We start from the raw sequence: 22,678 nt of genomic DNA on the forward strand, positions 1-22,678 counted from the left end.
GTGTGTCATTAGATCGCGCAAGTGCAGGGGAAGGGGGAAAGGGAAAAGTGCGAGGGGGAAGAGTGGGAGTGCAGTACATGGGATAGTAGAATAAGATAAATAAAATGGCCGGATGATGGCAAATGCAAGGTAAGAGCAGGCATAAGTGCTGGTAGGGGCCTGTAGGGATACAGAATAACAGTCCTCAGGTGCGGGGGTTGCCAGGGAGGCAGTGCAGGTGTGCAATTGGCGGGGCCTGGGTCAGAGATCAGAAAGGGTGGCAAGGTAACCAGTGCAGTTTCAGCCAGGAGTTCAACAGGGGAGAGGGGGAGAGAAAGCAGAAGCAAAGAGGAAGGTTTGGAGGTGCCTCCGGAACCGGAGATGGTTCTCCTCAAGTTTCAGGGAGGTGGGAAGGCTGTTCCAGATGGAGACCCCTGCCGAAGAGAGAGATCTACCACCAACTCGTTGCTTGGAGAAGCGACTGATCCTGAGGGAGTTGGAGGCTGATGAGCGAAGAGCTCGAGGAGGAAGATATTTGGGAAGAGAGAGTTGAATGTATTGCGGCTCCAGGCCCCAGAAGACCTTGTGGACAATGCAGAGGGTTTTGAACTTAATCCTCGCAGCCACTGGGAGCCAGTGCAGAGATTTCAGTCCTGGAGAGATACGATCCCTGGGCTTGAGGCCAAGGGCAAGTCTTGCAGTCCTGTTCTGGATAAGTTCAAGAGGGCGGAGAGTAGAGGCAGGTAGATTTAGATGGAGGCTGTTACAGTAGTCCAGCCTGGAGAAAACCAGGGCTCTGGAGACAGTGAGCTTCTGAGGGAAGGAGAGGAAAGAAGAATACCTCTGAGGAGGTGTAGCTGGTAGTGTGACTTCTTAGAGACGTTGGAAATGTGAGGAGAGAAGGAGTGTGTGGAGTCTAAGATGACCCCAAGGTTTTTAGCCTTGCAGGTGGGAGCAGGAAGAGGGCCAAGAGAGGCGGCCAGAGAGCTGCAGGGAAGGAAGGAGGGAGTGGGTGTGCCGATGAGTAAAATCTCAGTCTTACTGGCATTAAGGCAGAGGTCATTGGCGGCACACCACTCCTGGATAGCAGTCAGAGATGAGGGAAGGCAAGGAGGAGGCCGAGGGTAGCCTGAAAATGAGCTGGGTATCATCCGCATAGCACTGAAAAGTGGGGCAGAGAATGGCGATGCGGTGGGCAAGGAGTGCCAGGTATTGGTTGAACAGCCAGGGAGAGTGGTTAGATCCCTGGGGGACACCACAGGTAGAGAAAAAGAAATTGGAGAGGAAAGACCCAAGTTGGACCTGGGAGGGTCGGTCGGAGAGGAAAGAGGTCAGCCACGCCAGAGCCTGACCAGTGATACCCAGGTTATCACGGAGACGGTTGAGCAGGATGGCATGGTTGACAGTATCAAAGGCAGAAGAGAGATCAAGCAAGATGAGGACACATCGGGTGTTGGAGTCAAGGTTGGAGAACAGGTCTTCACGGATGTTCAGCAGAGCAGTTCTGTGCTTCTGGCAGCTCTGAAGCCAGACTGATGATCATGAAGACAACCAACAGATTCAGTGTGAAGATTGAGCTGGGAGATGGCCAGTTTCTCCAGGAGCTTGCCCAGGAAGGGATTGATGGAGATTGGGCGATAGCTAGCTGGGCAGGAGGGGTTGGCAGAGGGTTTCTTAAGAGGGTGCACAAGGTAGTGCTTCAGAGGTGATGGGAAGACTCCAGTGGCGAAGGAGTGAATGCAGAAATCAGCCAGGGCAGGAACCAGGGAGTCGATGTGGTCCTTGATGGTTTTGGAGGAACAGGGATGAACCTGTTTTGACTGGACTTTCATAGATCGGACTTGTCTAGAAACCTCGTCTGCAGAGAAAAGGGAAAAGGCAGAGTAGGGGGGTGGCTGTTGAAGGGCCAGAGGAAGAGCAGGGAATGGAGGGAGGGAGGCGATAGGAGAGTGAGGACAGGATGTCCTGGGTTTTAGAGATGAAGTGAGAAGCCAGTGCCGTGCAGAGGGCCTGGGAAGGTACAGGAGAGGTAGAGACTGCATCAGGGTTGGCTAGTTCCTTGCAGATTTTAAGAATTTGTATGCTGGTAATGGTGCGTTACTTTCCAGTCCAGATGTCTTAGGTTCAGTGCTATTGTAAGTGATGGAGAAGTTAGGGGAAAAAAAGAGGGGTTGAATAATCAACTGGGGTAAATCTATTTCATGACTCATTTTCAAAGTTGGGGGATTAGATGGTTGCAGGGTGGGGGTAAAACACTTGTTTTATGGAGGATGCCTAAAACAGTTTATCCTCTGCAGATGCTACTAGTTCTGTGTGCTAAAGCATATACATCTCTGTAAACATTTACTCTAGGCTTCTGTGGGGTGAGGGCAAAAGGCCTCGGGTAACATGTCCGGATCATGGATGTTAAAATTGAGCGGTTTTGGCGTCATTTCACTTCTGAAACAGGGACCAAAAGGGGTCAGATGAACCCAGATTAGATTAGAATGAAAGTGTTATATTTGAGGACTTGTACAGTGGATGGGTAAAACAATAAATGGGGTTGGTGTAAACTCTAGAAATCGGTGCCGGGCTAGGTCCAGTGTCTGTAACTAAGTAGCAATGGTGGAAAACTACAAACGTTTGTAAAAACTTCTCTCCGGCCTCAAATTGTTGCAGTGTTCCATTCCTGGACGATAATGTGCAACAAGTAACAAAATCGTAAAGAAGAATGTGCCTATTCCAGTATTTACTATGTGCCTCTTTATATTGAATCTCGGCGAGTGCCAGTTTCACATGGACTTCTCACCTTTCCTACTTTCCTTTCTTCCCCTTGGGTTCGCAGTTTCAATGTTAATAGTTTTCCCGAGGGGCACCCATGCTCTGCTCTTTAAGGTAATTATACTCTGTGGAATTGTGGAGGTCCCGGTTTATCATTAAGACGGGTGGTGGCAGTTCCCAGATTACAGAATGTGGGCCAGGGAGCACTGCTAGGATGGGAGGGTTGCCAGCAGCCGTGACTAGTGTATGTGGTTCTTCAACTTCTACACCTCAGTAGGATAAGCAAGCCCCACCCCCCTCCCGTCCAGGCTCCACCTCCTATACCCGTCCCTTGATCAATCTATCAACTTGCCTCTTTTTACTATGTTCACAGCATCTATTTCTTTAGTAATTTCACAAACTCTTTTAATTGTCTCTCCTCCAGTTTTTTCTCCTTCTGTAGTGTGAGAAACCTGAGGTTATTCTCCAGAGTAGACCTCGATAATCCCTTATTCAGGTGGCCAGGGAAGGGCTGGCTTCTCTCAGGTCCCAACCCTGGGGGTGGACAAGCGAGGGAGGATCACCTGGGTAGGGGAGCCAGAGGTTGGGTTTGGAGGAATACCCTAGGTGAGACGTGGTATCATACCGAAAGAGGAGCGGACGACGAGATACCTAATGCCTTCATAGGCTGTAATACCATCTACCCCCCCTTCCTCACATCAAACCTCTGGCGTATATAACAAATCCCCTAGGATGCCAAACCCCATCGCACCTACAAACAATTTCTCCCAGAATCCCTGTTAGTCCGTTCCCTGCCCGAATGCTCCCAATCGTCCTTCTCAGTGTCCCTCCGATTATTCTTACCCGAACACTCCAGAACATTCTTTTCCCCATTCCTCTGGTTATTCTTTCCTAAACACACAGTTTACTCAGATGAAACACTACCGTTCCCACAATCACCCTTGTTTATTTCAGGATATTAATCCTGGTTATTCCCGTTTGCTTTACAAACCCTAGCAATCTCACCCTTCTGACTTTACCAACACCTCTAGGACGAAGAATATAATTGCTCATAGCCAACCCTTTCTTTTTGACACAAATACTTTCTTACCCCATGGAAAATGGCTGACTAACCCCAGAGGTGTTTACCCGACATGTCCCGACAAAAAGGTCAGGCAGAGTCAGGCAATTAACCTGAATCACACACACCTGACTGCCCTTTCCTTTACCCAAAGGGATAAAAGGTGGAGCACAAAAAGAGCAAAGCAGACCGTACGACGTGAGGGCTAACTCAGAACTGCAGTTCAAGAGGAGGCGAAAGACGGTGAATACCCAGAGGGTGATAACAAGAGATGTAACCTTGCCCTTTGCGATCCAGGCCCATGAAACCTCCGCAATCGGAAACATAAGACCACAGACAAAGGCCAGCGTGTGTTGCAGCAGATGTCTATGGTACACAAGACCCTCCTTCGCAGATAACCAAGTCAGGGAGAGATGCTTGTCTCGGTGGTACACACCTTGACTCGAAGGAGAAGAAAGCCAAGCGGTTCATTACAGCCAGTGAGTCGAGGGGAGAGTCGATAAGAAACCGAACTGTGTTGAACGAAAAGTAGCAAGAGCGGATTTGAACTTTGAAAGGAACTATTCAGAAAAGAGGGGGAAAACCCGTAACAGAGATGACCGGCACTACGTGGGTACTCACACAGGAAACTCTGAGCGATTACCTGATAAGAGACTACCATAAGCAGAAGGCCTTGGGAAGAGGTGAAGAGAAGTCAAAGTGGTCACACAAGGGTCTTGTAAAATTCTCTGTACCGTTGAGTCTTTGACTGAACAATGATTGTGAAAGAAAAGGAAATGAATCCTGCCTGGTGAAAACTAATAAAAAGTTGGCAAGAGTGAACCAGACAGAGGGATGCTAATGAGACGGGGCGAAGTCTAAAGTCCCATAGTGAACTGTCTGGTAAAGTTGGCGAGAGTGAACCAGGCAGAGGGAAGCAGACAACCAGAATAGCATGTTAAACAAAGTGAACCCGACCAAGGGGAGACTACGGTGAACGGTCTGTAAAAGTTGGCGAGAGTGAACCCGGTAGAGTGAAGACGACAATCAGAGAAAAAGTGTGAAGAATTGTTTAAAAAGGATATTTATATTTGTGAAGTATTGTAAGACAAGGGGAAGGGAAGTTTCCCCCTTGTCATTTGGGATCCGAGCCCAGCCGAGGGAGATCCAGGGGCACACCAGCGCCTCTCACTCCCTGGTAGCAGCCCACCAGTCACCTTTAGAGACTTTGTCTGGCACCCCCTTCCTCTCCCCCACCTTTTGGCGACGAGTTCAACCACTGGTGCACAGGCACCCTCACTATTCCTGTAATTTCTGACCAATTATCGGTCTTGCTCCCACATGCTCCACTCAAGGCATGTTTAAAGCACCACCCCTTAGCGCTTTGCACCAACTCCCTGGTGCCCCCAAACACACCCCCCTTCCTATGTCCCATTTTTCCCGTTCCCTCCCTCATTGATTGTTCTCCTTTTCTCTCCCCCTCCCTTTTTGTCTCCCTCCAGGAGACACCAGCATCTTCCTTCCTGTTCAGCACCCCACTGAACACTTGGCAAACTCGTTTGCATTCTAAATCACGGTCCTGAAGAAGATGGCCTGAATCTCCTACGCCATCGAAACCGGTCGACCCCTTTCGGTCATGAGGGCTCTCATGACCCACGCTTGATCTCTTATACACCTACTAAAGAGACACAATCCTCTAAAAACTATCTACTGTAGCACACTCATTACCACTGAGTGAGCCACACATTTTTATAAGAGCCTTTTCTAGCCCCCCAGCCCCCTGGCTGGTCATTTTACTTATCCACCAGTGGTCACTCCACCAGTACTCTTACATACCCCAACCACAGTGACCTACGGGTATCATTAAAGTTGCACACTCTGGATGGAATATAAGCAGTTGACCTGATTTACAGGTTGGATCCACATTCAAGATCAAGCAGCCTCAAGACCCAATTCATTGTCTTGTTGCACGCTGCTTAACCCTCTGGAGTCTACCACTGTTTTAAATGCTTTTGTTGGACGACCCGTGTCTGTTTCCAGACATTGCCATTAGTATAGAAGGCTGAGGGATAGTACTCTCCTCTATATCTTTTTAGTAGGCGATACACCACACGCCACCCAGGGACAGGCACCCCTGCCAGGTTCAGGGTGTTCTTCCTTAGGGTCAGGTACGCCGAGTCGGGTGGTCCTCCCCCCTTTTCATGTGTGTTGAGTGTGAGCACTCTAATTGATTCATTTGTTTTGCAATCCTTTGATGCACCTTGAATACCTACCTTCCTATAAAACCGCTTTTGTTGTGTTACCCGATCCAGGGGCAAAGCCATCACCCAAAATATTCATAGAACAGAGCTTTTGTGTTTGTTTGTTGAGAGCATCAGGCCGTGAAGGCAAGATACTTTTTTATTAAAAAGAGACTTATGAACCTGATAGCTGGAACAGAACTATTAGCTCGTGCTGCGAATGCTTGAGTGTGTGCAGTGCTCCAAGGTCCCACCTTGTCCCGTGCAGAAACATGGGGAAGGGAGAGCCCTGGCAATCACATTCCGACTTATTTGTGAACACTTCTTTGTTTATTCAAAGCTTATCCCAAACTCTTTTTGTAATTGGTTGTAAGGAATTGGCAATAGGTTTTTCTTAGTATAGACCCTTTTATTTTGACATGACGCCACAAGGACCGCCTTATTTTTCATTTCACGGTCAACGCTTGCTCCCATCTTAGATTTAGATTAGGCATTTTTCCACCCTGCATTTACAATTTAAAAAACACCCTTCAACTGTGATCTCTTGTGTCCGTCTTTACTGTTGCCACCATGAGTTCCTTATAGTAACCACGTTTGATCTGCATACTACTGTTCCCACTCTTCGATGTTACACTTCTCCACTATCAATGCCACAATGTCCCTTTTTTCCTTTGCTCTCTTTTGTAACCACCTTCGGTCTGCTCACTTCCTCTTTTGAACGTCACGTTCTTCGCTCCTTTGAGCACTACTGCTACTATCCTAACCTTCATACCTTTGGGCACTACTGTTGCCGTCCTCCAAATCTCTGCTCATTCTCATTTTACTCACCCTTTTTGGGATTGCCGTCCCTATTCTACCTTCTACACTGATTTGGTTAACTTATTCTCTCCTCTGTGGACCATTCTTTACTGTATCACTCTCACCCTCAAGCTCTTTACACCTGACCCCTGCTTTGCTTCTCTGAGCATCACCCTTCACAGTATTACACTAACCCTCAAGCACTTCATACTCTATTTTCCACTCAAGGCCTCCCTTGCTCAGGTAACCCTTACTATCTTTGGCCACCAATCGCTTGCTCCTTACCAGCAGCTCTAGTTTTCTTGGCTCTTCAGTTTCGTATCTCCTCCAGTTTACAGACTCCAGCTTGGCCCAACCTTCTAGTTTCTGTTCCGACTCCAGGTCCTCCTGCTCTACCCTACCCCTTCTCCAAAACAGCTTCTGTCACCACTCTCTGGTCTCCAGCTCCTACACTGACACTCAGTTTGTGGGCTTTGGGCTCACCTTCTGCCCTTTCTCTGGTGAAAAGGGACTCTGGTGCGTTAGCTGGGATGGGGGTTCAATGCCAGGCTTTGCCGCTGGCGACTGCCTACACTCCAATTGAGGGAAATGAGATTGGCTTGCCAATGCCCTTGAGCAGTCCTCTGTCTGCCTGACACACCATTCTCTTGGGTAGCCTCTCCCAGGTATGGGAGCTTGGGTGTTTCTCTTCATGCAGCTGGTGTAGGGATTGGCTGGTGGGCCCCACTCCCGTGGATGACCTTCGCTTGTGTGTGATTGGGGATGGCTAGCCCCTCTTCTTGAGCAGTCCTCGCCTTCGTTGTCACACCCTACCGTTCCCCAGGGAGTGAGTCCCTTGGCCTATCTGTTAACTGTATGAGAGTGGACACCTTGTGAAGTGAACGGCTGGCTGACTGCAGAATGTCCTGTCCCGATTCAGGTCCCTATCTTTCCTGCAGTAGATTTATAAATAATTCCTGCACCTGCGCAATGGTACCGAAGGGGGCAGGTGCCTGTTCTGTGGGCCCCCGGTGCCTCCATTCCCTTAAAGGGGCAGTAACTAGAGAACCACCAGTTTCCACGGAAGCTAAAGGGACCCTGGTTCCTAGTTAACACGTTGCTACTCGATTTTGCCATAAAAGAGGACCAAGTAAAGGTGATATGGGGATTCTCCCTATTCCAGCCCCAGACTCATCCTCTAGCTTGGGGAGGTACCCGCCCCTCAGTCACACCACTAAAGGTCCTCAGGCTGGAGCAAGGGACTTTGTTACGTGTTCCCTAGTCTTGAACATTACCACCAACCCTTCCAAGCCCATCATCTCTTGTAAGACAAGAGCGGAGAGATGCCAATTTGGGTTGGAAAAGCATGTCTGAATACTGCTTTTGAAGAACATGCTTGTAAACTCAAGGGAGATGCCATAATTCCTTAAGTACACAATAGAAACGCTTTGCGACTGGATCATCTGCAATGAGGATCATTTGAATTGTACATGATTAGGCATCCCTGTGGAGCAAGCCAATGCTCCAGTTGGGCAACTGCAAGCTGAAGCAAAAACGATGGGTTATGGCAGGTTACCACTGCATATTGGATGTGTGGAGTGAGGCTCAATGTGTCAATTCGAATCCCTCAGGGACAAATACAACCACTGAAATCAAAAGGTGCAAATCTGTAATGTTACATGATCTGCTCTGGAAGGAAATGGGTATGCAATTGGTGGCCCTGGGTAATGAACCAAAGATGGGTCATTTGTTGAAACAGATTAGGCTGATGATATACTGAACCTCTCCCCTCACCAGTGGGTGATGTCGAGCTAGACAGGACTTCCGTAGTTTGGGTGTGCTAACTAGACACAGAAGTGTCATGGGAACAGTGGACAAGGCTACTTGGCATAAGGTTTCATAGTAATGTAGATCTCCAAGTGTGGTTAAATCATCAGAAAGTGGTATAAAGACAATATTTGATACTGGCCAGAATTCAATCCCTTGGGCAGTTGGAAATGGATAGATGATGGGGCTACCACCTAGAGAAAGCCATGATGTATTGCATGTTCTAAAGTTGGTCTAGGATAGAAAGTTCTTGGCAGGAAATACTAGATCGTGTTGGCTCGGTATTGGGAAAAGAGACCTTGTGCACGCCTGCGATGGTGGATCCTGCAGTAGACGGAGGCACCAATAAAGGAGAGAAAGAACTTGGCAGTGGCTCTCAAGAACACTGTTGGCTAAATAACAGACCTGGGGAAGACCCATTACAAACAGAGCATGGAATAGAGGGTGGAAGATATACTGAGGCTGGTAAGTATGAAGAGAGAATGTTTGAAAGGTCTGGCGATGGTGTGAAATATTATGGCCTCCGGCTGGTGTTCATATAGCTACACACATAGAATCCAAGCAGGTGAATTGTCTTGTCTAGCATTAAGTGCCTTGTTATCCCCCTGTAGTTTTCCGATAGTCTGGTCTCCCCCTCTCCTTTCGTGTAGAGCTGTGTCAGTCTTCACCTTCATATGTGGCATGTCTATATATATATTTTATATTTTTATTTGAATAGATTTAGGAGTGATGATGAGGTAGAAATGTTCCAGGAGTTGCTCAGAGTGATATGTAATCAGACCTCTATTAGATGGAATTGCATGACCTCATTTTCATTGCAAAACACTAACAAAAATGATTTAAAAAATATAAAAAGGGACTGGGGCAAGGCTAGGGCACAACTTTCAAACTAGCCTTAAGGCTAGTATTAAATGACACTTTGTATGTGTAAAGATGGGGGAAAGCAAAGGTCACTCATCACGCTCCCATGTATTAGAATTCACTGCTGCTCCTCTGCTGTCATCCAAGTCGTTTCCAGCAGCCTTTGTGTTTCTTCTACTCGACCATGGCTGCACTCTAGTATTTGAAGCAAATCTCTTTCAGGGGCCCTAACTGGCATCTCCGGCCTTAACTGGAACAGCAACCACACCACAAACTTCCCTGTGGATGACCAACCCTCCCACTCCTACTTGGCCAACTTGAAAATCAGGTTCGTCTAATCATTATCACTCAGAGAAAATGTCATCCAAAACACAAAACATTCCCAATTGTCTAGAGATCAAATTCCCTCAGAGGCCAATCCATTTCCCTACCCTATTGACTGCTTTTCATGTTCACCCTGGAATTTGACTTAGTCATGTTTCCAGCAGGATCTTCTCCACTGACTGATCGGAGTCATCTCCATGGGCACTTTAGTCTATCTAGCATAGCAATGTTATTGGAAGGCCTGAGCCAGTCTAGGGAATTAATTGCCTTCACTCTTGTCACTTAAGCCTACAACTCTTGACTTTCATGTGTGGGAAGCATTTGCATGATATGATATGGCATTTATAACGTGCCTATACACAAATGTTTCAAGGTGCATATCAATGGTTGACAGTATCTGCCTAGATCTTGCGAGTGATGGTATTTTTAAGCTATTGGATCAAACTAGGTTCCCCTTTACAGGCACTGGGGGTCATCAGAGCACCAGGTCAACCATTCCCAAAGTTTCTCAACAATTTTAAAGTATTACAAATGTGTCTACATCAGACAGTTGAACATGCAGTTTATTGTTATCGTTGTAGAATTTCTAGAAATATGGTCCTAAAAAATGTAACTTTGATGTGCTGGTGAGAGGCACTCCCCCTTATTTTCTTGGCCTCTGTATTAACCCCTGCTGAGAGCAAGCTCCAGGTTGCTCATCTAAACGACCCCCTAACAGAATAGTTTTGGAAACAACGGATTACCTGCATAAATAATTTAGATAAATAAATACAGCTGTCTGCATTCTGACCTGCAGCTGGGAATAATCTATGGTATTATACACATGTAAAGGTTCTCTTCCTTGAGAAATAAAAAAAATACCTGTGTTGATATAATAAGTCTTTGGACGGGTTTGCCTTATTTTGAGTGTAGACCCATCTTAAAAGATACGAGGAAAAGTCCAACAAGACACACAGTTGCACATCTTTTCTCTCCCTAAGCGGGGGTGTATGTCCGGTCTCTTGTGACATCAGCCAGGTAATAGGGGAGTCCAGTGGCAGCTTGACAAAGTTTCATACAACAGCTGAAAATGTCACTAACACACCTTAAGATCGCTCAGAAAAATAAAACCTATCCAATTGGATCAAATGTGTATGCATGCAAACCGTCAAGTGTGTACTCAAGAAAGGACAATTATACCATATAAATTAATGCGTTTATTTCTGCATTTTGGGTCAAATTTAAAGGTAAATTCTTCATCCAATATTTGTACACAGAATAGTTTACTGGGATTCACAATAGGCCAATCGATGCCATATATTATAATAATATATAATATATAATAAACAGGTTTTCTAGGTGGCAGCGGGTCTAAATGAGACCCCTTATCAAGTAGGGGTGCTGGCCTGCGACACTGTGCCTCAGGGCCTTATAAAACAATAGTGAATGTAAACGTGATGAATCAAGGTGCTTTCCTGTGACCCAAGCAACACTTCATGAAATAGGGGAGGTGTAGTGGACGGATTGAGGGCTGTCCACCTCAGTATCCCCAACATCTTTCAGGATGTCTCCCTGAGACACTTCAACTGCAATGATGATTTATTCCAGACAAAATGTTTATGCGAGAGTGCTCTCAGAAGCGCTAAAACCTGCGGAATAACTGCTACAGGAAAGGAGTGTCCTAGGACAGGAATGTTTCTTATGGGAAAAGGTCTTCAACTTGGGGGTAGACTGGCCTATTGGAGAATTAGTAAATGTTAGTGCATCTGAAAGGTTAGGGGAGCTCCTTTGAGGTCAATTACATGCCAGGCCCATCTGCCTTCTAAATGCCTGTAGGACTAAGCAGGCCAGTCACAAGCAAGCACCAACTGATCACAGAAAGGTCTATAATGCTTGGACATAGTCAGTGTCATGTTAGACTTACCCGTCCTCGAAAGTGTGATAGGGCTGGGACACAGTTGAGCACAAATTAGCCGTGCTCCTTAGAGACCAGTAAGAGGGGCAAAGGCAGTCACATAGATGAGCCAACCTCTGACGGCTGCTAAGTCTTGGAAAGAGAAAGTCTAATGTTAGGCGAGTCAGCCTCTGTAAGGCTGCAAAACCTAGGGCAGTCAGACACAGCCTCTCCCAGAAGAGACATCATTCAGACGGGTCATAACTGGGCAGAGCAACTTGGCTGAGAGATGAAAATCACTGCAGCCTTGGCATTCAGGAGACCTGAAAGAGGCAATCCCTCCAGACTTCACCAACGAGACCCAACATGCATCTGCAGGGAAGAGGGTCATTTTGGTAAGGGGGAATGGGAGTGAGAGAGGACTAGTATACACAACACTGATTTGAGTACTTATTGTCCAAGTCACCCTCCAGAGGCCTGGGTGATGCCTGGTATTGGGCAAGTCATGTGGAGTTGGAGGTAAATGGGAGATTAAGGACACAGAGAAAGGAAATGAAGTACACATGATCTGGTACACAGGACATCTTTGCACCTGAAAAGCATGAGAGGAAAGGGAGCAACAATCATAATAAAGAGGCGGGGCACAGAGGCGCTTGCGCTCCTCCACATAGTGGTCCATTGTGCAGGTTCAATGCTGCACTGAGCACTTGAGGCCATTGATTTAGCTTACAGGTGCTTCTCCAACATGAGCTTGCAGGGCTGCTCGCCGCCGGCAAGATCTCCTCAGCCAGGAGCCTGTGCGGAAACTCATTTCTAGTCAAGTGGGCAGAAACAGGGCACCCATATCACAGCTTTTTCCCCATGGGATTGGGGAAAGGAATCTACCCAGTTTCAATGCCCCCTCCCTAATCTGCAGTCCAACCATTGCAGGAAGGAGCAGCTAGAACCCTTGAATTGGCACATACTAACTCTTCGCTACAAAGGAGCTGACCCCTTGCCAAGTGTTAGTGCCTCGTGTAAACCCGCATTACCGAAGACAAGAGTAAAAAACATTATTGCTTCTCTTCCTGCCACCAACATTTATCATATATTTGTGTGGGCTTGTGTATCTATACACACAGACACATACATAAAACTTCTGCATATATATATTTATATAAATATATGTATGTATAGTCATCTTTATCTGTATACATGTAGGGAATATATTATTAATTTTTTAATATTCAATAAAAATATGTTCAGATTTTCCTAAGAAGCTTTGAAGAATTAATTTACAAAGAAGCAGCAAACCTGGCGATTCTTTTAGAACTGTGCAGGATTTCTGCTGTACCTACCCTAATGATGCCACAGTACTTCTAACCCACTAATCCTCCCCCATCCCACCCACTTATTTGCATTCATCTCTGCTGTGCCGCTCACATTGATTAGGAGTGATTGGTCCATAAAATAAACCCTGAAACCAGGAGCACCAATTTCACCTGCCCTATTCCCCCCCCCCTCCCCCCCACACACACACACACTACATCTCTCCATCTCAATAATAAACCAAAGAGGACACTGGTCCCCTATTTGTCCCAATACACAGCTACCTAGAGAGAACATTAAGGCGAGATGGCAAATATACTTTTTCCATCCCTGGTGAAAACAGTCTGCAGCAATCTTGAGCCAGCCACTGTCAAAGTTCCACAAGTTAGCCTGAGGTTGGGAATGTGGACCGGCACTGCATCAAAGTCTAAAACAAGAGGAGTCCAAAAGCAACAACTGGGTGCAATGTCTACCATGTCTTAAATGGTGAGGGCACCATACACCTATCATCCCCTTCACCACTCTTAGGCATCCAGTGGAAGCTGTATTGGCTCCAAGTGCAGGACCAGTCTTAAGTTAATAGTGCACTTATAACTCGCATGGCTTTAGAGCAAAAAGACCATACATCTTCTGACCAGTCCCTGAGGAATCCTTGAAGATGCTTTGTGGAGGTGGTACCAGTCTAGTGGTAACATGAAGAGAGCAAAGATTAAGGAGCAACACCCACCAGTCCACCATTCTCCGGTCGCGCCAGGATGGAGTCTGGAGGTTCAGTTGGAACTGCTCCTTCTGGACTCCCTTCAGCTGAATCAGGCCGGGGAAGTCCCCAGTAGCGCACCATGGACATCCTGAAGTCCTCTATTCGGCCATTGGATAGGTCTAGGCCCGCAGTGGGCTGGCGGCGGACCTCAGTAGGCTCCTCTTTACGACGCCGACGGGTGCGCACCTCCAGACAGTTCTGCCCCTTCAAGTGGCGCTGCAAGTGGTCCTCCTTGGCAAAAGCCTTGTGGCACAAGGAGCACTCAAAGGGTCGGTCGCCTGTGTGCAGATGCATATGGTTCTTCAGGTCATAGCTGTGCAGGAAGCGGGCACTGCAGTGCCCGCAGCAGTAGGGTCGTTCACCAGTGTGCTTGCGCATGTGGATCTTCAACTTGTCGTTTCTGTAAAAAGAAAAGGGAGTGGAAATGGTTATGTGACAACACTAAAAAACGTGGAACTTTGATGGCAACAAGCACTCCAGCATGGGGGAAGAGAACCCCAGCTATACAACAGACAACCTACTTAGAAATTAGATATCCATACATTTAGCCTTCCACTGGCGTTTTGCTCAATTTTAGTTTGATCTATTTTCACATTTGATCCACCACCAGCCCCATGCTTCAATTTTTGGACATAGTGGCGGTTCTGTTAAACTACCATGTTATACAAATTCATGTTTGGTCCTGCTACATTATGTCATGTTTTACGTCATGTTGCATTTGTAATACTGTGTCACTTTGTACAAGGTCGACATGGGCAGTGAAGCAGTTCACAGGTAACAGGTAGCATCTTGCAGACAAATAATTACATAATGCATGTTAGCCACAGCGCCCAATGTATACCTGCAACTATAAGCTGCTAAGCAGACTAAAGCCCTTTGAACCTAAAAAGGACCCTGCTTGCTACCCTCTATTAACAAGGCAAGGTAACTTCTGTCCAGACCGAGAAGGGTTCACAAGGCTGGATCATGCATATCAACTCCCCAAAGAGCCCAGCCTCAGGCCATGAAGATTCCAACCTTTTCCCGACACCATTATCCCCATAAAGCTCCCTGCAGGTCTCAAGAACTTCCAGGTAGCCCAATATAGGGTATTTTTCCCATAGAAGAGTCACAGGTCAAAACCCACCCTCATACGAGTGCCCATAGCTCCTCCCAGCTTTCCTATCTATAGAACAAATCTGTTCCGGGCCATTCGTGGACTATGGAATAAGTAGAAGAGTGTGTGCTCTCCTGTTCCCTGGCGCATCTCTTGGACACACCTAGGCAATGGAGGAAGGCCTCATAGCCTGTTCCTAAGGAGCCAGACAGCATCTGCGTGCAGAATATTGTCCTTAATGACGTCTCCTTCGACCAAGCAAGCATGGCATATATTATTTTACAACCTTGCCTCCAATTTAATTCTATCAGACTGTATTATAGTGGCTTAATTACCAAATCATAGCATAGAAGGGAACACGTGTATGCTCTTCTCCATCCAAGGCCCATCACTCATTCCACACACATTCGGTTCCTAGCTCAGACACTTCTGTCAGCCAGCTCAGCTTTGCAAGAACCAGAGGGAATCCAATATTATCTGGGTAGTACCCTCACAACCCTCAAACACTCTTGAGAACATATCAAGGCCATCACCAATTCACAACACGACTTAACATAATACCAACACCACACTACTAATCGCCTCCGTGCAAATTCTGCTGTCCAATATGGGATTTTTTTAAATTACATTTTATTCTGTGAAAAGACTAAAATCATGCATTTATTCCAACGATCGCCATCACTCAACATTCAGTCTTAATAATTGACCTAGGAGTTGGGAGTTACGTTTGTCCATTTTTGTCTCACCCACCGAACATTTCTCATTCTTCCCTTTTCCCACTCTCCTTTACTCGGGTTCCGATTCATCCCACAGACTATGGTCTGGCTGCCACCCTCGGAGGAGACACAATTTGCCTCTACCAGGGTGCAACACTTTAAGACCAGTATGGTGGTGATGTGCACAGTATAAAAGTCTAATAACAAACGACAGAACAGACACAGCAATCAGGCCAATAACACTCCATCAAGTAAAAATACATCACAACAGTGGGTAGATGCACAACAAGGAAGAAACTCAAACTAAGAAGAAGACCCCTGCCCAACACCTATTCCAAAGTTAAGAAACAGTCCCCCAGATGAAGGACGAGATATCCCTCCTATGTTCTAGAAACAGACTAGTAAACATATTCAATCTGGCTAGGAAACGGAGAACCAAGCTCCCCCTTACCAAGAATTGGAATGCCTCCTCCCTCACATGACCCAATTTGGGACCAGAGACTCCCACTAAGAAAGGAAATTACCAAGGAGCCAGGCCCCCTGACTAAGAGGATGACAGTTCAATGAAAATTCTGACACCACACCCGGGAGGTGAACATCCAAAAACAAATAAGGCACCCCATCTCACACAACCTGGGACAATGACTCCAAACTAAGGAACAATCACTGCAACTAAGGAACAATCACTGCAACTGCAGAACAACCCGCCCCCCTCCCCATCTATGAAGCAGATCCCTTAACTACTACTAGCCCTCCTCCAATTAGGATACATGCTTCCTAATTGGCAACACTCGTATTTACTGAGACCCATCCACAGCTAGGAACATGCTTTTTCAAAAAGTAGAAATTAAGACTCCTCCACTGCCCCTGAATGACCTACGAAAGAAACAAAAAGAGACCACAAGTTTGCATTTAATTAGCAACCTAGACCTGAGGGGCTTTATTTTAAGTATGGAAGTATGTGCTGCAGGCTAAACTGGTGCGTTTTTGTTCAGACGCATTCTCCACTTGGAAAGGGAGCAGAGAATAGGTTTTGGTAGTGGCCAATACGACTAGAGGGTTAGCAGACCTTCTGAAGGGGGAGGCAGACAGTCATTAGTACGGATCTACATATGTCCTCGGGAAGCAAAAAGATACTGTTGCAGCAGTGACCCCCAAGTGGCCGGTCACTGTACAACTTTGGCTATAGCCCTGGAGGGAGAAGACATACACTGGTGCACAGTAACACATAGTGGCAATTTATAAGAGTTCTCAGGTGAATAAATAGCAAATGTCTCTGCTGATAAAGTAGGGGCGGTCTCAGGGTTGGGGGGCTCGAGCCCTCCCAAAACTTGAAAAAAAGTATGATAAACGAGCCTCAGAAAGAGCCATGGAAAGATGTCCCAAACCTGCTCCTGTGGCGTATCTCACTGAAAATGACCAAAGCAGACCCCTCAAGGATTGATGAATGAAGTAGGGGAGAGGCCCTTTGTCTCCAACAGGTCACAGCCTTTGGTAAGTATTAGTACTTGCTCATAATCAGTATGATCCCACATATGCATTTCAAAGCCCTCGGTAGCCTTTTCAATGTTTGCTTTCTTCTAAGTTAATCGAATCACAAAGTAAACCTCCGTTTTAAATTTTGGAAAACGAAACAGTTCATGTTTGCATGTGAAATCCACAAAAACGCGCGCATCTTTTTATGACGATCACATCACAGGCAGCAACACAGCGACAAGCCAGTGTCAAACAATGACCAACAGCAGATGACAATAACACACAACCTTCTGGGTTGTGTATATATATCTTAAAAGTAGAATAACTCAAACAGCAGTCCATCACAATTGCAAGTTGTTCTATAGAAAGTGTGAATTAATCAGCCAGTCCTGGCTAAGAGGCTCACCTCATGTTGCATTCTTGTACTTTTAGTTCTGCCTGTACAATGTAAAGAAACTGTACAAGACTGCAAAAGGACATGCGCACAACAACAAAAAATAGAACTGCAAAATGCATCTTACAAGCGTATCTGTAAGACATTTTATCACTAGGGTTTCCCACCAGTGCAGTTATGGCAGATAAGTGGGCAGTGGTTTGTTGGCAGTACAAGCTTTTGAATGTCAGCCATTACGTTATGCTATTTCGCATGCAGATTACTGCTGTGTTGCAAACTACTAAGTAGCAGACTGCATTAAGGCGGCTGCTGGTCAGATGACCATGGGCCGTCACTCAGTTGCTCCGCCCACCACCAGTTTTCACACCATCCAGACAACTACTTAAGGAATTCCAGCTCATCTCCAGGTAGAATGCATTGGGGAGGCTGCTGGTCATGTGACAAGGTCCTGCCTCTCAGTTGCTCCTCCCACCACCTATTTAACCTGTACTACTTAGGCGTCCTCGTCACTGGTGTCATCAAGAAATGACTGACTAAGACAAGGAGCTCACTTGTTTATGTCTGTTTGGGCCTGATGAGGCCAAGGGCCAGACCTGCTATCCTGGATTTCACCTACAAAGTAGTCGCTGCTACTACTACTACTTACCAAAAGACATACCCATGTGTCTTCTCCCTCCACAACCTATCCCCACCCTCGCTAGGGTTGGAATGACCAAGCGCCCTGTGCAGCCCCAGCAAGCTACCGTAGCAAACCTCATCAATAGCGCCCCTTGCCATCATCCAACACTGGACAACATGCACATGCCCCCTCAAGCTGACCAATGATCGCTCAGCTGTCTCCCATGCCGCACAGATCACGGACCTCAGCTTTTACAATAACCTTCACCGAACCATGGTTTACCCCATCCTTCCCCCATGTTTTTGATATCCTCCTAACTCTAGGCTACTGCATCTAACATGATGACCAGCCCGAAGGGCAGGAGGCGGAGTGGCAATCCTCCATAGGAGTGATTGGCCATGCTTTGTCATCACCGCTCCCACAAAAAGGTCATTCAAATCACTTGCCTGCCATTTCCCTTCATCTCACAAGGAATCCATTACCTTCCACCTCATCTATAGACCACCTCACAGGAGAGACTCTTGCATTGCCTATATCTAAATCGTACTCTTCTCTGTCAAATTAGTATAAACTAATAATGTCTTTCTCTGAGATTTTAATATCCCAGAGTCTCATCCCGACAACCACACTTGAAGCAGCCTTTTTTCACGGTCACTGACCGGATCCATGGACCTTAAGCAAATTGTGCTCTCCCCCACGCATAATAAAGGCAACACCCTGGACTGAGGTCTTGATTCTGAGCTTGTGATAAAAGGTTTGTGGAAAATACGACATTCTCCCCTTCAGTTTCCAGCACCATCATTCTGAGGTGGGTGGAAATATTGGAGGGAAGATGTGCTTTCCAGCAGCAAAAGCTGCTAAAATCACACGCTGTGGCGGAAACATGTGCTCCAGTGGCATTCAAGCATTTCTTAATAGAATGCCACTTTTCTAATTTAAGAAAGTTTTCATAAACTTTCATTAAACTAGGAAAGTGGTGCTGCAGTGTATTTTTCATAAAGGGAAAAAGTGTGCAGTGGAGTTTAACGGCACCTCAAAAGGTACTGTATGTTTATCCTTTTTTATGTGCAAAACCAGTGCTGCTGGGAGGACAATCCCCTCTATGTGGCTGCCCTGCATTGTTGGGGCTCTTGTCAAGCCATACATCAGGCACATGCAAAAGTCAAAGCTTTCATGTCCCTGCACCATATTCTTCCTTCATCAGAATATGGTGTTTGTAAAGTGTTCCTCCTTAGCATAGGAATACTCTTACATTTCCACGCACCTCAGAATCTGCCCCTTAGTCTTTACATCATCCTGCATCATCACCTGTGCAAGCCCTATCCAACTGGACTGGTCTGCTGACGCCATTCAGTGCTCCAGATAAGATTTGAAAGTTGGAGTATTTTACTACCTATTTTTTAATGTTGGGAGTAAATGATTTTTTTTTTAGGGAGTAAAAATGTAAGTCAAAATCCCAGCTGGAAACTAGAAATGTTTTTGTAATATATATTTCTTTGAACCTAGTTATTCATGCATATTAAAAGATACATGTTTACTTCTTCTGATCAGGCAGTTATAATAGTAGTTTATTTTTGTGGTACTACGTGCACTACTGGTCCAAACATCAGTTGCGTGTGTGTGTGTGTGTGTGTGTGTGTGTGTGTGTGTAAGCAGGGGCACAAGTTCCTACATATCCGTTTCCTATTTTTTCTTGGAGTATTTTTACTGCTTATTTTTATTTAGGAGTATTTACCAATTTTAGGGGGTAAAAGTGGCTGATACACCCCTTATCTGTAGGGCTGATGCCACCATCCCGCTATTGATTACTCATGGCTCACAAGGTTTAGGCTAAACGCCCCCATACTTGGTGTCGCTCATTCAAAACCTTCCCAGCAGTGCTCCAGATGAGATTTTTATTGTATGCCCTATTTTTTAAATTTGGGAGTAAAATGATTTTTTTAGGGAGTACAAATGTAAGCCCAATTCCCAATGTGAGTATTTTATAAGTGAATAAACTGAAAATGTTTTTGTAATAAGTGTTCCTTTGCACCTAGTTATTCATACACATAAAGAGATACATTTTACTTCCAATCAAGAAGTAATAATAGCAGTTTCTTCCTGTGGTGGTATGTGCACTACTGAGGCGATATGACCAGAGGTGGGGGGCCAACGCTTTAGGTTACTGCCCGCCGCTCAAGTTAAGGGCTTGAGCGCAGGCTCAGCCACCGAGGGGCATATCGCCATTAGGACCCGTGTAGATAGACACAGGTGCTAATGTTTTTCTTTTTGTTAAAAATTGTTTTTTTTTTAAAAAGGAAAACATACCCTTTATCTTGCGCCAGACGCAGCACAGTACCTTCAGCCAGGAAATCTGTCTTCAATGATGATGACTAACATCATCAACATTGAGATCCAACAACCTGCCTCTTGGTACAGCCAGAGTTCACATCCAACAATGCTCAATCAGACCCCTGGAGAAATGGTGGCGCAAAAAACGTAACCCTAGAGATCTTGACCAACCTCAAATCTCTCTGCACCAACTGCAGTATTCTGATTACCGAGGCCAAAGCTGCCTACTACTCCACCACCATCACCACAGCCTCTAACAGAAGTAAATCTCTTGTGAAAGAACCGACCCTGAACCCGGATGACCGGGCCAACTACTGACCCATTACGAACCTCCTGTCTATTGACAAAATCTTTGAAAAAGTTGTCACTACACAACTACTCGCCATAATCGAACAGCTATCAGTTTGTGTTCTGTCCCAAGTGTAGCATCGAGATGGCTACACTACAGGTGGTGGAGGAGGCCCTCCTAATCATAGATAAGGGCGACTTGTGCCTCCTCATCCTCCTTGACCTCTCGGCTGCATTTGATACCATTGATCGCGGACAGGATGGGATTCTCTGGCACTGTCCTAAATTGGTTAACCTCCTATCCCTCAGGCAGGCACCAGGCTGTCCAGATGAACATGCTGATTTCTAACATAATCCCAGTCTTCTGCAGAGTTCCACAAGGCTCCATCCTCTCACCGATCCGGTTTAACCTTTACATGGAGCCGGTGGGCGCACACACACACTCCTCAAAGATCCTGATATAGCCAATCACCAATACGGAGATGATTTTTTTTTTTTAAAGATTTTTATTATTTTATAACACTCCAAACATTACAAACAATTAGGACTTCCGTGTTTAAGTTTCACAATGTTACATTACAGAATACACTCTTCTGTCCTCCCCCCTCCCACCCATTTAACTTGAGCCCCTGTGTCCATGTCATCAGCCTGTTCATCTTCAGGCATGTCAGCTGCCAATATCTCTTCAGTCTCATCATACCTATGGTCAGCCTGGGAGTGGCCCACCATTGAGGCCACCAATTGTCTCCATGCTATTAGGGGTCCCACCTCCTCCTCTACCCCCCCCTGCTGACCACTTCGTACCAGGCAGCCGTTTCTGCCTCTGCCCACTTCATGAGGTCAGCCCACCACACCTCTATTCTAGGTCTATTGGCTGCTTTCCAGCACATTGCAATTCTCTGTTTGGCCAGGATGTAGGCCAGGTCCTTCATCTTACTAATGTGCCTCCGGTTACGTGGTCTGGGAAAGCCCCCAAGCATACATGCCCAAGCTGACTCCACCTCCAGCATAATCCCTTTTCCTGCCAAGCGTACCTTCAGTTCTGTCCAATACCTTTCCACCTCCGGGCAAGCCCAAAACATGTGTAGCATCCTAGCTTCCTCCTCCACACATCTAGGGCATTTCTGTGTAAACGGGCCACCAAATCTGGCAATTTTACTGGGGGTCAAATATGCTCTATGAGTGACATATAATTGAATCTGCTGGAGCCTCGCATTTCGGGACACCTTCTTATGATACCTTTGGGCTCTATCCCATTGCCCATCCGACATGGGTTCACCCACCTCTTCTTCCCAATCTCGCCTCAGTTGGAGCAACTCCTTCCCCACTCTGGTCCCCAGTAGCTCATATATGCGGGATATTTCATGCCCACCCTCCAAGATGTCATACATCGTCTCGATGGTAGCATCAGGTTGTTCCGCAAGCACTGCCGCAGGCCACCTTTCTCGCACTCGTTTAATGATTCTAGAATAGGTGATATGTTGGCCCTTATGCACCCCGGTGTCTTCTATTAGCCTCTGAAAGTCCAATGCCTCCCCCTCCTGCCATATATTTCGAAGGGTAGCCAGGCCCATCGGTTCCCAGCATCTGCGGACCCCTTTTATCATTTGGGAGTCCTCTCCACATCGCGCCACTGACGGCACCTGCATGGAGAACGGAGCTGGGTATCCCACAGTCTGCCATGCTCTATGCCACACCTCCCAGCCAAGCGCCAGCAGCCTCGCCATTCCCAATACCTTTGTTTTAGGTAACCACAGTGTCTCTCTAAGGAAGTAGGGAGCAGGATCCTTACATAACAGCCTGGTTTCAGCCGTTTCTTCTTCAGACAACCACCTGGCCACATTTTGCAGCTGTCCGGCCAAGTAATACAAGTCAAAATTTGGCAGGTTTATACCACCCCTATCACACGAGTTTTGTAATTTCTAGAGGGCCACCCTGTTCATGGAGTTATGCCATATAAAACCCCTGCACAGGCTGTGGAGCCTGGCAAAGAAGCGCTTGGGGATCACA

The 22,678-nt window shown here is 46.4% G+C and overlaps 1 protein-coding gene across 5 annotated transcripts in view; it reads right to left on the reverse strand.

Moving 5' to 3' along the window:
- Positions 1 to 10,980: 10,980 nt before the first annotated feature.
- ZBTB7B (zinc finger and BTB domain containing 7B) overlaps positions 10,981 to 22,678 on the reverse strand; it is a 290,026-nt gene continuing 278,328 nt past the window's right edge. For all 5 annotated transcript variants that reach the window (XM_069650171.1, XM_069650170.1, XM_069650173.1 and 2 more), the window contains exon 4: positions 10,981 to 14,148. In XM_069650171.1, coding sequence (XP_069506272.1) covers positions 13,698 to 14,148 — 451 coding nt within the window. In that variant the 3' untranslated portion in view covers positions 10,981 to 13,697. The remainder of the gene's footprint in view (positions 14,149 to 22,678) is intronic.

The sequence above is a fragment of the Ambystoma mexicanum genome, chromosome 1p (genome assembly GCF_040938575.1).
Source record: "Ambystoma mexicanum isolate Mex_15411 chromosome 1p, UKY_AmexF1_1, whole genome shotgun sequence".
NCBI classification, from domain to species: Eukaryota; Metazoa; Chordata; class Amphibia; order Caudata; family Ambystomatidae; genus Ambystoma; species Ambystoma mexicanum.